This window comes from Gossypium raimondii, chromosome 1 (genome assembly GCF_025698545.1).
Source record: "Gossypium raimondii isolate GPD5lz chromosome 1, ASM2569854v1, whole genome shotgun sequence".
NCBI lineage: Eukaryota > Viridiplantae > Streptophyta > Magnoliopsida > Malvales > Malvaceae > Gossypium > Gossypium raimondii.
Window position 1 is genome coordinate 2,262,559 of NC_068565.1, and position 15,936 is coordinate 2,278,494.

General features: G+C 30.2%; 1 protein-coding gene and 1 pseudogene across 4 annotated transcripts; both read left to right on the plus strand.

Annotated features, from left to right (window-relative positions):
• Positions 1-1,082: 1,082 nt before the first annotated feature.
• Positions 1,083-4,890, plus strand: LOC128040554 (transcription factor bHLH147-like). 4 transcript variants are annotated; one of them, XM_052629503.1, is made up of 3 exons: positions 1,083-1,330; positions 3,561-4,286; positions 4,508-4,890. In XM_052629503.1, exon 2 carries the CDS (start codon positions 3,605-3,607, stop codon positions 4,259-4,261), a length of 657 nt encoding a protein of 218 aa, XP_052485463.1. In that variant the 5' UTR covers positions 1,083-1,330; positions 3,561-3,604; the 3' UTR covers positions 4,262-4,286; positions 4,508-4,890. The 4 variants fall into 4 exon arrangements, with proteins under 4 accessions (XP_052485463.1, XP_052485470.1, XP_052485461.1 ...); XM_052629510.1 differs by having other exon boundaries at positions 4,615-4,890; XM_052629501.1 differs by having other exon boundaries at positions 3,561-4,890.
• Positions 4,891-10,143: 5,253 nt separating this feature from the next.
• Positions 10,144-11,019, plus strand: LOC105775381 (transcription factor bHLH147-like; annotated as a pseudogene).
• Positions 11,020-15,936: the final 4,917 nt, after the last annotated feature.

Genomic DNA, 15,936 nt, shown 5'->3' on the forward strand with positions numbered 1-15,936 from the left:
TTAATTTTAATATTATTCCATGGCTTTTGAATCCAATCCGCCATTGTTAACCGGAAAAAAAAAAAGAAACAGGAAAACGAGGGGAAATCCAGCATTTTCACCTCTGGAAATATTATTACTCGTTGATGGATTAATGGTTGATTTTGTTTATTGGTTTTTTGAGGATCCGAATTTTTGATGAGGAGGTGACAAATTAAGGTAGGTGACAAAATGCACTTGATAACTGATAGGGGCCCAAACCACTTCAGCCATTGGCTATTGGCTATTGATAACATGTTGTAACAGCCCAATTTTGGGTCTAGATGGAACAGTGGTTCAGGACCACAAATCCGACGAGGAAAATTTATTTTAAAATTATGACATGGGTTGCATTATGATAAGAAGGTTGCATGAAAATACTGATATGAAAATTTTATCGAATTAGTGATTAATTAAGGAAATGACCTATTTGTATAAAATGTAGAATTTGAATTCTAGAAGCTAGAAGGGTTAACTAGCTATGAAATTGTAATACCCCGAAAATTTCTATAGTAAGAAAGTAAGATAATATCCTTGATGTGGTAAATTAAGGAAATAAAGTGATAAAAAGGGTAATTGAGTTACGTCAACATTGGAAAGTATATTATGACATATTAATTCAAGAAAGGATTAAATTACAAAAGTGAGAAAAGTTTTGTTACCCAAGGGTAAATACTTAAAATTTGAGGGGTTAAAGTGTAAATATGAAAAAGTTGAAGGACTAATAGTGTAAATATTTTAAGGGTGGAATGATCTAGAAACTAAGAAAAATGGATGGATTAGGACCAAATTGAAAAAGGTGAAGAAGTTTGAGGGACTAAATCATAATTTTACCAAATTAAGTGATGACTCAAGGATGGAATTTTAAAAGATCATGAAGGGCAAAATGGTCAACTAGAAGAGAGAGAAATCTAGAAGATAATGATATGTTGGAGATATTTGATATTAATAAATAAATAAATAGTTTATTAATATTTTAATTTGATTTTTTAAATGATATTTTATTATTTTATTATTAATTTATTTAGTATATATATATGTGGAAAGAAAGATGAAAAGCAACTAACCCATCATCTTCCATGTATCCGACGTGAGGAGAAGAAAGAAATAAGAAAAGTTTTGTTTTCTTTACAATTTGGTCCTTCCTCCAAAAACTTACTATTTTCACCTAGAAATCAAAAGAATTTTCATATCCATCAAGAGAGAAAGATAACAAGGAGACTATGGGGAGCTAGAATATCAAGTTGGATTCAAGAAATTGAAGCTGAAGTAGAGAGAAAATCAAGTTAAAGATTGAAATCAATAGGACAAGGTAAGAACATTGAGATTTCAATATATTTTTAAGTTTGATATTATTGAAATAGCATGGAAAAGATGTTATAGTAGAGTTTTCTTATATAAAGTCTTATGTTCTTGATATATTAGTGAAGTGAAATAAGTGAAAGTGATGAGAAATATTATAGAGAAAGGGAATAAGGAAGTTATAAATTTAGTAATTAATATTTTGCACTAAAACAGTTTTGGACAACAGTAGTGGGTTAACTTTGAAAAATTACCATAAATTGTGAAAATGAAATTAGAGGATGAAAAGAAATATGGAATTAAAGCTTACTGAGTCTAGTTTCTCATAGAAGAAACGGTGTAAGTAATGGAATTATAAATTATGAGATATAATAGGTTTTGTGAAATAAGGTCAGAATGATTTCGGGCTCCCCTGTACTGACTTTGTAAAATCATCAAAAATTGGATAAAAATAATTAGAGGCTTAAATTTATATGTTTAAATACTTAACGAGTATATTTTCAATAGAAGCAAATGGTAACATCATTTGAAATCTGTACAAGGAGATAATTAATTTTTAGTGAAGAAGGGTCGAAACTGTCAGACAGCAGAACAGGGATGATTTTAAAGAATAAACTGTACTTATTGGTTAAACCAAAAATTCTGAGAATTTTATGGTAATAAGATATGTGAGTCTAGTTTCAGATAAAATTAACGGATCTTAATTTAGAGTTCTGTATCTCAAGATATAAATAATTTAGTGACTATGACTCAAGTGGACAGCTTTCTATGAATATATAAGTAAATGGTGAAATTATAGATAATGTTACCTATAAGCATGTTATATACATTAAGAATGTGGAATGGAGAGGAGGAGGAGGAAAATATATGATTATTCAACTAGCATGAGTTTTCATTAAAATGATCAATTTACATGTTTTAGGTTCAGGGACTAAATTGAACAAATGTGAAACTTTATGGGTAAATTTGTAAAATGTCAAAAAGTGACCAAATTGCATAAAGTGAATTTTTTATTATTTAAATTAGTAAATTGAATGAAATATTAATTTAGATCAAGATTGGGGTGGAAATTGAGAAAAATAGAAATTTTAAAATGTCCCTAATTTTGGTATTTCGCAATTTAGCTTCATTAAGTTCATATGAACTATATTTTGTATAATTTTAATTGAAGTGAATGCTATTTGGTAATGAATATTATATAGAAATGTGATTTATTATTGTAATTGAATTGTTATTGGTAATATGTACAATTATTAGATGTATTGAAATGATTATCGGAAGCTCGATTGTGGTTGGTAGGAAATGTTGCATTATTTATATTGTGAAGAATTGTAAAACCATGTTAATAATTTGAAAGCTTTAATAATTAATGAAATTTTATGACTCGATTTAATACGTTTACAAGTGTATGTTTCGGTAATGCCTCGTACCCTATTCTAGCGTCGAATACGGGTAAGGGGTGTTACACATGTTATATGTTATGTTTTTATTGAAAAAGGTTTTTTTTAGTAAACTAGGATGAAAATGATAATTCAAAAACTAAACTATTATAAAAAAATAGGTACGAAAATAAGAAAATATCTATAATTTAGAGTACTAATATATTATTTTTGAATAATCTCATTATAAATTTTGATTACATCTGTTATTTGTGACACAATGTTAGAACTACCCATATCCCTTCCTCAATTCATAAATAGAAGGATATTATACTTCAGCGTACTCAAACTCACATCCTCCCGTATTGGCAACAATGTTTATACCAACCCAGCTAATATTTAATGTCGTCCAAGATTCTAATATAAATAGGTTATTTAATTAAATATCACTTTAATCAATGTATATTATCACAAAGCAAGTGAAAAAAGCAGCACTTTTCAGCTGTCAACATCCACCATTAGTGCTTCTTTTTTCAAAAGTAATTACATCCTTTTTTGTGTGTGTGAAATTCGTGTCACCTTATTGTTAAAACACATGCTTGCAATCATACCCTTTTCAAAATAATTTTAAAAAAAAGCTTGGAAGCTACCATCCTCCACCACACCACACCAAACCCTTTCCTTATCAAATATCAAAATATCTAATTAAATTAATATGATTTATTTAAAAAAAATCACCAACCAATATTCATAATTTGATTAGTCTATTTAATAACTAATTAAGGATTATAAACATAGAGATAATCAATGCCTAACCTAAGATTAAGTCAAGAGATAATCTAAATTCCTTTTTTTTTGCAGTTTTTTTTGTAATTCACCGAATTGTACAGATTTGATCCGGTGTGATGGCGTCCACAGTAATGAATCCATCGACAAACATGAATTCTGATCGAAGGAAGATGATGATGATGAAGAAGAAACCGATGATCAAAGAGAATCAGACCAACCAGAGCCACACCAGATGGAAATCAGAGACACAGCAGCAGATCTTTTCCTCGAAACTCGTTGAAGCTTTGAGTCAGCTCAGTTTGGAAAACGGTTCCACTCCTTCTCCTTCGGCTCCACGCGGTGGTCGAGCTGTACGTGAAGCTACTGATAAAGCTTTGGCCATCACGGCTAAAGGAAAAACAAGGTGGAGTCGAGCCATTTTGACCGGCCGGCTTAAGCTGAAGTTTCGAAAGCGAAAGAGACAGAGAGGATCCGCCGCTGCTGTGGCGGCCGTCACGGGGAGTAGTCGGTCGAAGAAATCGAGATTTAGCGTCTCGAAATTGAAAGCGAGAAGTATACCGAACGTTCTAAGAAAAGTGAAAGTTCTTGGACGGTTAGTTCCCGGTTGCCGAAAGGAACCGTTACCGGTTATTCTTGAAGAAGCTACTGATTACATAGCGGCACTTGAGATGCAAGTTCGAGCCATGGCCACTCTCGCCGAGTTGCTATCTGGTTCCGCCGCCAGCTCCAGCTCAATCCCTCCGCCTCATTCGCCACCGCCGATTAGGCAGTGACACTTTTCTTTATTATAATTTCCAGGTGTCACCCTCTCACCCTCTCTCTCTCTCTCTCTCTCTCTCTCACTCACTCTCTCTCTTTTTCTCTCTCTTTATTACATATTTTTTCTTCTTTCAAAAACAAAAATATCGCCCTATTCAAATACATATGTTCTTTACTTCTTTACCTCCATTTTTATTATCAATTTTAATATTATTCCATGGCTTTTGAATCCAATTCGCCATTGTTAACGAAAAAAAAAGAAACAGGGAAAAAGGGGGGAAATCCAGCATCTTCACCTCTGGAAATATTATTACTCGTTGATGGATTAATGGTTGATTTTGTTTATTGGTTTTTTGAGGGTCCGAAGTGATTTTTGATAAGGAGGTGACAAATTAAGGTAGGTGACAAAATGCACTTGATGACTGATGGGGGCCCAAACCACTTCAGCCATTGGCTATTGGCTATTGGCTGCTACTCCACTACTCTATCGTGGGCTGATGATAATCTCCGAGGTTATGTGGTATTGTTGTTTTCACTTTTATTTTTTTCAATGTTCTATGTAATTATATTATGACCTGTTTGGGTTTGGTTAGCTAGATTTCAGTGAAGTTTCTACTAAAATGAACAAAAAATTTGTCCCCAACCCCAAACCTTTCTCTTTTCTTTTCTTTTTTTCATCCGAACGAAGGGGTGACTGCCCTAAATTAGGCATATGTGAGAAAAGGTGATGCTGAGGCTGAAGGGTGGGCGAGCTTTATTGAGTAAGCGGTTGGTGATAGTGAGGGAGTGAGATGGGGCACCACTTGTCTTGAGACAAATATGCTTTGGTTAGGTCAGTTTCATAGTGATAAAACACAGTGGGACCAATAGGGGCTACCCCTTGTTTTCTTTCCTAAATGGTTTTATTCATGATTTAGCCTATAAATTATATATTTTTACAGTGATATTAAATCTTTTTGGGTAAACTACATAATTAGTCACCCAACTATTAGTAATTTCTTTTTTGGTCACTCAAATATAAAAATTTACAAAATAGTCACCAAATATTTAATTTCGTCCACTAATATAAAAAAACCAAAAATCCAATATAATTGAATGACCAAAGAAAATAAAATTAAATAATTGAGTGATTATTTTATCGTTTTCATAATTGAGTGACTACTATTATAGATTACCAACTTTTTTTTATCTCGCTTTCATATTTGAGTTCATTTTTCCTATTTCCTCCTCAAAGTTACGGTTTCTATAACAACATGTTATATGTTATGTTTTTATTGAAAAGGTTTTTTAGTAAACTAGGATGAAAATGATAATTCAAAAACTAAACTATTATAAAAAATAGGTACGAAAATAAGAAAATATGTATAATTTAGAGTACTAATATATTATTTTTGAATAATCTCATTATAAATTTTGATTACATCTGTTATTTGTGACACAATGTTAGAACTACTCATATCCCTTCCTCAATTCATAAATAGAAGGATATTATACTTCAGCGTACTCAAACTCACACCCTTCTGTATTGGTAATAATGTCCATAGCAATCGAACTAATATTCAATGTCGTCCATGATTCTAATATAAATAAGTTATTTAATTAAATATCACTTTAATCAATGGATATTATCACAAAGCAAGTGAAAAAAAGCAGCACTTTTCAGCTGTCAACATCCACCATTAGTGCTTCTTTTTTCAAAAGCAATTACAACCCTTTTTGTGTGTGTGAAATTGTTAAAACACATGCTTGCAATCATACCCTTTTCAAAATAATTAAAAAAAATACTTTCGGCTGAAAAAAAAAAAGAAAAGCAAAATGGAATTTTACATCCCTTAAAATGTTGACTTTTCAAAGCTCATTTAAATTAATGAAATGGAGAAATTTTGATTAATATTTTCGGGGCAAAAAGACAATATGGTTACGAGAAACTTTGTTGTTAACAAGATCGGGCTGAAGTTAGAATTTTTTTTTTAAGAAAACGAAATTAAATTGTAATTTTTATAATAGTAAAAATGCACTTTGATAATTTGAGTAATCTGTATCTTTATAATTTTTAAAGGATTAAATCAAATTTTTATCATTTTAGGGGGCAAAGTGTAATTTTACTTTTACTAATTTAAAATTTTAAAAATTTAAAGGGCCTAAATGAAAATTTTGCCAACCCCCTAGCTACTCCCCCAGATGAGATAGGATTAGTGAGTATATTATTATCTTGTCTCGTTTGGTTACTAAAGTAATAATAACAAGAAAAAGCTTATCTATTACGCATGTGTTACAATAATTAGACATAAATAAAAATTAATTAGTAAGCATTTAAACTTAAAATTAGAAAGATGACTAATAGCTAATGTAAAAATAAGACATCTTCAAAATAAGCGAAAATTTGTCTTTTCACCGCTAAAAATAAGTCATGAGAGTGGCTAAATATTACCGGTCTAATTAGTTTATTACTAACCCATATACTAAAATATATTGAAAAAAATAATTTTTACTAAAAGTAGTTATTTTTATAATAATAAATAACAATTTTATTATTATTAAAATTAAATTAATATTCGATTGAATTGTACAATCATATTAAATCTTTATAAATTTTTGTTAAAATTGAATTATTGATGGTGTCATAAAATATTTGTGTTAAAATTTTATACCGGTATCAATTTCACGCTTTATCTTTAAGAAAACTTTTATTAAAAGTCACATTTTTATATTTAATATATTTTTAATTTCAAAATACATAGTGACAAAAATCAGAAGATAATTGAAGCAACAAAACAAGTAAAGAAGCTAACACATATATAAAAGTTAATAACAAATTTGATTACAGTGGGCAAATTTGATTACGGTAGATGACAGTGGTTACAATGACCCAAAATTATTTTTTTAAATTTAACCCGAATAAATATATTCGATTCGATTCGAGGAAATTTCAAGATGATAAAATAACATTCGTTAACTTGATTAACTCAAAATTTTTTATTCAATTCAATTCAATTCAATCCAACGTCCACTAGGGTCTAAAATCTTATATACTAAATATTTTCATTTAAATAATCATATATTTGAAAAAAGTTGTAAAAACATTTATTTTATGGATAATCGTCATTGCAGCGGATGAAAACAATTTATGTTCCTCATGGGATGGTGTCTCCTTTGTCAATTAGTGGAAGCCAAGCTAACCCCACGTATCCATTTACTTTAGGATTAATGAAAACGATAAAGGGTTCATTTGCACTCGTGTAAAATTATTAATATAATTTTATAACTTTTATAACTTTTACTATATCTAATATTTTAATAATTCATCTGTAACAGTTTATGTTTATTTCTGTAAATTATGCATGTCAATTTTGAAATAAATTAAAATTTTAACTATTTATTTTATGTTAAAAACCTTTTAATTGTTATTTATATAATATTTTCAATAGATACGATAGGAGTATCAGGTTAATTCGAAAATTAATTGTAAAAATAATGCAAGCGTGTAAAATCATATTAGATTTTACACTAGTGTAAATAATCCCATATTCAATGAAAATAATATTAAGTGCGGATAAATAAATAAATAATATTCTAAGGACAATTATTTGATACATAAAATGTGAAATTTTTTTACAATGGTGAAGTCAGATTTTTTTTTGAGGTATCAAAATTGAATTGTATACTTATACAATAATAAAATACAATTTCATCATTTTAATAGTCTATATCTTTATAATTTTAGAGGATTAAATTAAATTTTTATCATTTTTAGGGGCTAAAGTGTAATTTTACCATTACTAGTTTAGAACTTTATAAATTATAAAAGGCGTAAATGAAAATTTCTAAAATGATTTTATATAAACTTAAAATGATATTAAATCAAAATTGTGTAAGTAAATTGTGAAAATTGAATTAAATTAATATTTTCATGTATAATAATTTTATTTATTTATTTTCTTCTATATAAGTGTAGTATCAAAATTTCTAGTATTTGTTTTTAATACAATGCCTAGAATTACCTATAGCCCATTCACTAACTCTTAAATAAGAGGATAATACGTTTTAACACACTCGAACTTACATTCTCTTGTACCGACAACAATATCAATACTAACTAAGCCAAGACTCTATCGACAGAAAAGGACAATAATTAATTGGCCTCAATAGTTGAATTACTAAAATCTATATTATTATATATAAAAGGAAGCCTCTAATGCTATAATTTTTTACACCTGTCTAAGGTTTTTATTTTAATTGTAAATATAAAATGGTAAAATTTTAATTCCAATCCTTTTATTTTATTTAGATTACATAAAATGTTCAAATTTCAATTTTAATCTATATTACGGTAAAATTTAAGATTTATTTTTCATACATAATATTTTACGTAATTTGGTATCTCAATGATTATAATTTCATTATTTATTTATATAGAAAGAAAGTCCTAAGTGATTTTGTCAATAGATGTATCCCTTTTAACGAGACGTGCAAATTACCATGTATATTACTCAAAACTATCTAGAATAATATAAAATGTTATATTAATAATACTAAATTTAAAAATAAATAATCTTTTAAAAGTCAATATGTACATTTATCAAACAATATAATTATATTTACTAATATTTCAGTATAAATATAGCATTTATAAAATTTAGCAAGAAAAATTCACTACTTAATATTTCAGACTTAAGTTTTCAGTTTATCAAACACACCCTTATTTTTAAAGCTAAACTGTGAGTATCGATTTATTCAATCTAATGAATAATCACGTAAATAATTTTTAAATAATTAGACAAATAACGTAAATTCAATAGCTTAAAAATAAAAAACTAGAGGACAAATAATTTATTTTGCATTAATTTTTTTTACCTTTAATAAGTGAGAGACAAGAATAAATCCCTTCATCTAATTCAATTATTTATTATAAAATTAGTATGTTAAAAAATGCTCTAGATAATAATTATTATAGCATAGATTTTTTTTTTAAATTTCAAAAATTGAAAGTAAATATATTAGGCCCCAAGTGTGGTCTGGGTTCGAGTTGCGCTAGTTGCGTTGGTTGTTTGGGTTTTGCTTTATTATTGTAATTTACAGAAAAATGACATACAATAAACAATGAAATGTTTGGTTGAATGGTAAATTTAAAATTTTAGTAATCCAATTAGAGTAGTCAAGCGAGGTCAAATCCTACCGTATGTATATTTTTTTTCATTTTTGTTAAAATGAAAAGATTAAAATATCCTCGAATACTATAATTTATTTTAATTACGAAAGGATGTTTTCTTAATTTCTTAACAGATTTGATACCCAACACCAACTTTGTCAACAATTTTATTAATAGTATAGAAGTATATAGATACAACTGGTGGAGATTATAAATTGTGTATATAAAAATGTATAAAACAAAGATAATAAAGCTTTGATTGAGTAGTAAATTATAAATTTAAAGTTTTTCTAATCCATTTGGCGTGAGTTTAAATCACATCATAAGCATACTTTTTTTAAATGAAAAGACTAAAGTACTTTAAAATAATATGACTTGTTTTGATTATGAAAAACATTTTCGTAATTTTTAACCGAGTTGATATTTGATTAACTCGTTACACAAACTCAATCGAGATTTTATTAATAGTAAGTATATATATAACTGGTGGAGATGATAAATTGTGTATATTAAAAAATGTATAAAAATATTAAAACAATGTAAGTAACATTTATAATTAAATAAAAATATTTAAAATTAAATTATTTTAAAATACACGTGTCAAACATTCTGCAAAAAAAAATTGAAACGGAGCCCGCTCGTAAGAGCGGTCCGACCGAACGATCCACACCCCCAGCCAATACCAAAAGCCAATAAATTAAAGGGAAAATACCCAATAACCGACGCATGCTTTCTTTACGGCCTTTTCTCTCCCTCTAACAACGAACCATCGACATCCGTTACCGACTCCGTTCCGTCCGTTCATCCCCGTTCTAACCTTTTTCTCTGACTTCAACAAAAGGCGTAATAAATTCTTTTTTCTCTCTTCTTTTTTGGAATTTTGGTTTCAAAAATCTAAAAAATTCTGAATCTAAATTCCTTTTTTTTTGCAATTTTTTTTTTGTAATTCACCGAATCGTACGGATTTGATCCGGTGTGATGGCGTCCACAGTAATGAATCCATCGACAAACATGAATTATGATCGAAGGAAGATGAAGAAGAAGAAGAAACCGATGATCAAAGAGAATCATATCAACCAGAGCCACACCAGATAGAAATCAGAGACACAGCAGCAGATCTTTTCCTCGAAACTCATTGAAGCTTTGAGTCAGCTCAGTTTGGAAAACGGTTCCACTCCTTTTCCTTCGGCTCCACGCGGTGGTCGAGCTGTACGTGAAGCTACTGATAAAGCTTTGGCCATCACGGCTAAAGGAAAAACCAGGTGGAGTCGAGCCATTTTGACGGGCCGGCTTAAGCTGATGTTTCGAAAGCGGAAGTGACAGAAAGGATCCGCCGCTGCCGTGGCGACCGTCACCAGGAGTAGCCGGTCGAAGAAACCGAGAGTTAACGTCTCGAAATTGAAAGCGAGAAGTATACCGAACGTTCTAAGGAAAGTGAAAGCTCTTGGACGGTTAGTTCCCGGTTGCCGAAAGGAACCGTTACCGGTTATTCTTGAAGAAGCTACTGATTACATAGCGGCACTTGAGATGCAAGTTCGAGCCATGACCACTCTCGCCGAGTTGCTATCTGGTTCCGCCACTCCAATTTCACCCCTCCCCTCATTCGCCACGACTAGGCAGTGACATTTTTTTTTATTATAATTTCCAAGTGTCACCCTCTCTCTCTCTCTCCCCCTCTCCCTCTCTATTACGTAATTTTTTTCTTTCAAAAACGAAAATATCGCCCCTGTTCAAATACATGTGTTCTTTACTTCTTTACTTCCATTTTTATTATCAATTTTAATATTATTCCATGGCTTTTGAATCCAATCCGCCATTGTTAACGAAAAAAAAAGAAACAGGGAAAAATGGGGGAAATCCAGCATCTTCACCTCTGGAAATATTATTACTCGTTGATGGATTAATGGTTGATTTTGTTTATTGGTTTTTTGAGGGTCCGAAGTGATTATTGATGAGGAGGTGACAAATTAAGGTAGGTGACAAAATGCACTTGATGACTGATGGGGGCCCAAACCACTTCAGCCATTGGCTATTGGCTATTGGCTGCTACTCCACTACTCTATCGTGGGCTGATGATAATCTCCGAGGTTATGTGGTATTGTTGTTTTCACTTTTTTTTTTTTCAATGTTCTATGTAATTATATTATGACCTGTTTGGGTTTGGTTAGCTAGATTTCAGTGAAGTTTCTACTAAAATGAATAAAAAATTTGTCCCCAACCCCAAACCTTTCTCTTTTCTTTTTTTCATCCTAACGAAGGGGTGACTGCCCTAAATTAGGCATATGTGAGAGAAGGTGGTGCTGAGGCTGAAGGGTGGGCGAGCTTTATTGAGAAAACGATTGGTGATAGTGAGGGAGTGAGATGGGGCACCACTTGTCTTGAGACAAATATGCTTTGGTTAGGTCAGTTTCATAGTGATAAAACACAGTGGGACCAATAGGGGCTACCCCTTGTTTTCTTTCCTAAATGGTTTTATTCATGATTTAGCCTATAAATTATATATTTTTACAGTTATATTAAATCTTTTTGGGTAAACTACATAATTAGTCACCCAACTATTAGTAATTTCTTTTTTTTTATCTCGCTTTCATATTTGAGTTCATTTTTCCTATTTCCTCCTCAAAGTTACCTGTTTCTATAACATGTTATATGTTATGTTTTTATTGAAAAGGTTTTCTTTAGTAAACTAGGATGAAAATGATAATTCAAAAACTAAACTATTATAAAAAAAATAGGTACGAAAATAAGAAAATATGTATAATTTGGAGTACTAATATATTATTTTGAATAATCTCATTATAAATTTTGATTACATACATTATTTGTGACACAATGTTAGAACTACTCATATCCCTTCCTCAATTCATAAATAGAAGGATATTATACTTCAGTGTACTCAAACTCACATCCTCTTGTATTAACAACAATGTCCATACCAATCGAGCTAATATTCAATGTTGTCCATAATTCTAATATAAATAGGTTATTTAATTAAATATCACTTTAATCAATGTATATTATCACAAAGCAAGTGAAAAAAAAAGCAGCACTTTTCAGCTGTCAACATCCACCATTAGTGCTTCTTATTGGATGTCACAATTCAAGCTTTTATAATAACATTTTCAAAAGCAATTACCACCTTTTTTGTGTGTGTGAAATTCAAATTCGTGTCACCTTACTGTTAAAACACATGCTTGCAATCATACCCTTTTCAAAATAATTAAAAAAAATGCTTTCGGCTGAAAAAAAAAAGAAAAAAGAAAGCAAAATGGAATTTTACATCCCATACAATGTTGACTTTTCAAAGCTTATTTAAATTAATGAAATGGAGAAATTTTGTTATTAGTCCTTGTAAGTTGTAAGTTGGTTAAATCTGATCATTATACTTTTTAAATGTCGAAAATTTAATCTCAGTCCAAACAATAACAGTTAAATTCGTTATGTCAAATTCTTTTATTAGTCTCGTACTTTGCATAAATTATGAGTTTAATATTTATTTTCAATGATTATCATTTTAAATTCATACATTTTTAAAATTTTAAAATTTTATTCATGAACAAAACAACCATATTATGGTTTGCACTCAAAGATTTCGAATCTGTAATAAGCATTGATTACAGACCCATCGTCATGATTTGCTTGTAGCTTCTCCACTATAGCAATAGCATCTCCTTCAATCAGTAAAGTTTTTAATTTTTATAAAGTAAGTGTTGACACCATTTTTTTTGATGAAAACGGGGTCGACTTAGGTTTTGAAAAATGAAAACGAAAACGGGAGTCGCCACCGATCCTTTTTGATGAGGTGTGATCGGATCACCTCGAAAAGTGGTTGTTTTTAATAAACAATTTAATTTTATTAAAACAACAAGTTTGATCCACGAAATTCAGAAAACGGGTTCGGGAGTCGGTTACGTACGAGGAAGGATTAGCACCCTCGTAACGCCCAAAATTGGTACCTAGTTGATTAATTAATGTCTTAGTGTCGAAAATTAAAATCTTTAAAGAAATTTAGAATACGATCCTTTATTGATATGTTGAAAATTTATGGGAAAAGGACATATTTCACGTTAATCGAGAAAGAGAATTATATTCAGTAAGTTATGACACAATGTCTTGAATTCCCGATGCGCGAATGAATATTGAAAATTCACTTATTTAAAAGATATTTTAGTTATCTCGGATTTAAAAAAGGGGTCGTGCCCAGTAAGTTAGGACACGATCTTTTCTTAATTCCCGAGATCATTTAAAACTTGAGTTTGAAAAGATTCATGTATTTAGATTTATTGTGAAAATCGAAACCCAGTAAGTTAGGGTACGACCTTCTTGAATCTAAACACGAGATTTTGCTTATTTGAAAATCGAAACTTATGCATCGAGATAAATTAATCTAACTCGAAATAGTTAAAATGAAATATAAGGTTAATATGCGTACAAAGCAATATTGAATGTGATGGTATAAAAATAATACGAGCAACAATAATAAAATGAATGAATAAAAGAGACAAATTAATAACATGCAAAATAACAAGTATATAAGCAAGTAAAGTTAAAGCATTCCTTTAAAATGCCAATGAAAACGTAAATAAATAAATAAAGAGAATGTAAAAAGGATACATATGTATGTGTTTATAAAAATAAGTATATAGATATAGACAGGTATGTATGTAGGTTAAAAATATAAGAAAAACATAAGTATGTATATATGCATATAAATATAAAAAGTTATAGGAATATATATATGTAAAGTATAAAGTATAAAATATAAATAATATACAAGTATGTGTATATATATATAATAATAATAAATTTATGTACGCACATGTATTAAAAAATAAAATATGAAAAATATGTATGTATATGCGCTCTAAAATATACAAACTATATATGTAAAAAGGGATGCATTTTAAACATATAAAGAATATATATAGGTATATATATATATATATATATATTTATGAAAATAACATATGTATATAGATATATAGATGTGTATATAAATTATAAAATATAAAAATAAATATGTATGTATATATATATATATACATATATATAGATAAGCTATAAAAATATGTACACGTACATGTATATATATGTACATATATATAATTAGATCTAAAATTAAAAAAGTACAAATGAGCAACTAATAATAATAATAATAATAACAATAATCTAATTTGCTTACAAAATAATTAAAATAAATAAAACAAGCAGGTTAGATCAAATCTTGGAACAAAGTTCGGGGTTCAAAACGCAAATAAACAAAAATAAGATCCCCAGGGACCAAATTACAATGCGCCCCAAAGAACAGAGGGCTGATTGAGCAAATGTTCCCATTATTATGCACAGCGTTTTGGCGCGGGCTAAAATGAAAAGCGCAGAAAATTACGCGGCTGAATTTTAAAAAACAAAAAGGACCCCATTGCACGACGGCGCGAAAGAAAAGGGACCTTACGCGCCAATTACCCAATAACACAAAACGCGCGGATCCTTCCCTGGGTCGGGTCACCGCGCGGGCATAGGCCATTAAACGGCGTCGTTTCGTATTTAAAAATAAAAAAATAAAAAAAACTTCCCAAATTACTCTAATCTGCCGTTCTTTAAGAAAACAAAGCAAAAATATGAAACCCTAGCCTCCCTCTTTTCGTCTCTACCGCTTCAAAAACTAGAAGCCTCTCTTCCTCAGCTCCGATTTGGACGGAATGAAGAAGAGCTTCGACGGCACCGAGGTAAGAACTCCGTCCTTTCCTTTTTTATTTTATATATATAACCTTATATACATATATATGCTTTAAAAGAACAGAAAAAAAAACACAAAAAGAAATAAATAAATTCGGAGACCGAATGAAAAAAAGAAATCAGAACCTTTCTTCAAAGATTTTCGATTTTTTATTGATTCAGCAATGTTTTTTTTCAATCGAATCCCCCCGATTACATTTGTTTGATTCGGCTTTTTATAGCCGAAAACAATGATACCGTTCTATTTCACTTCTGTTACTGTTTCTTGTGTTCTGTCTCTGCCTTATTTTCGTCTGTTTATTTCGTTTGCAGGACCTGATGAAGTCAACGGAGACGGAAAGCTTCCATTTTAATGCAAGGCGCAGCTGGCGGTGGCAGACCTCGGGCGTGGTGCGCGCCGAAGACGCACATGGGTAGCAGCGGCGCGAGGCAAGGGCAGGGAACCCTAGGGTTCCCTGTGTTGTTTAGTTTTTGGGCCCCAATGGGCCGTTTTAGATTTTGGGCCTTGGGCCGGGTATTGTAGTTGGGCTTCAAAATTAGGTTAACTGTTTGGTTTGGAGGCCCGGGAAAATTTGGGCTTAATGGTGCAAAAAGCCCTCGAGCTTTAAAAAAAAATACTCATTAGGGTACTTAAACTTTTAAAATGCATAAAAAAAGCCCTTAAACCTTTTTAAGGAAAGCAATTAAGCCCCTATTTTTTTCACTCAATTGGGTACCTGAACTTTCATAATGCATCAAAAAGATCCTCAAACTTTTCAAAAAAAAAAACAAACAATTAAGCCCCTACTTTTATTAAAAATTAAA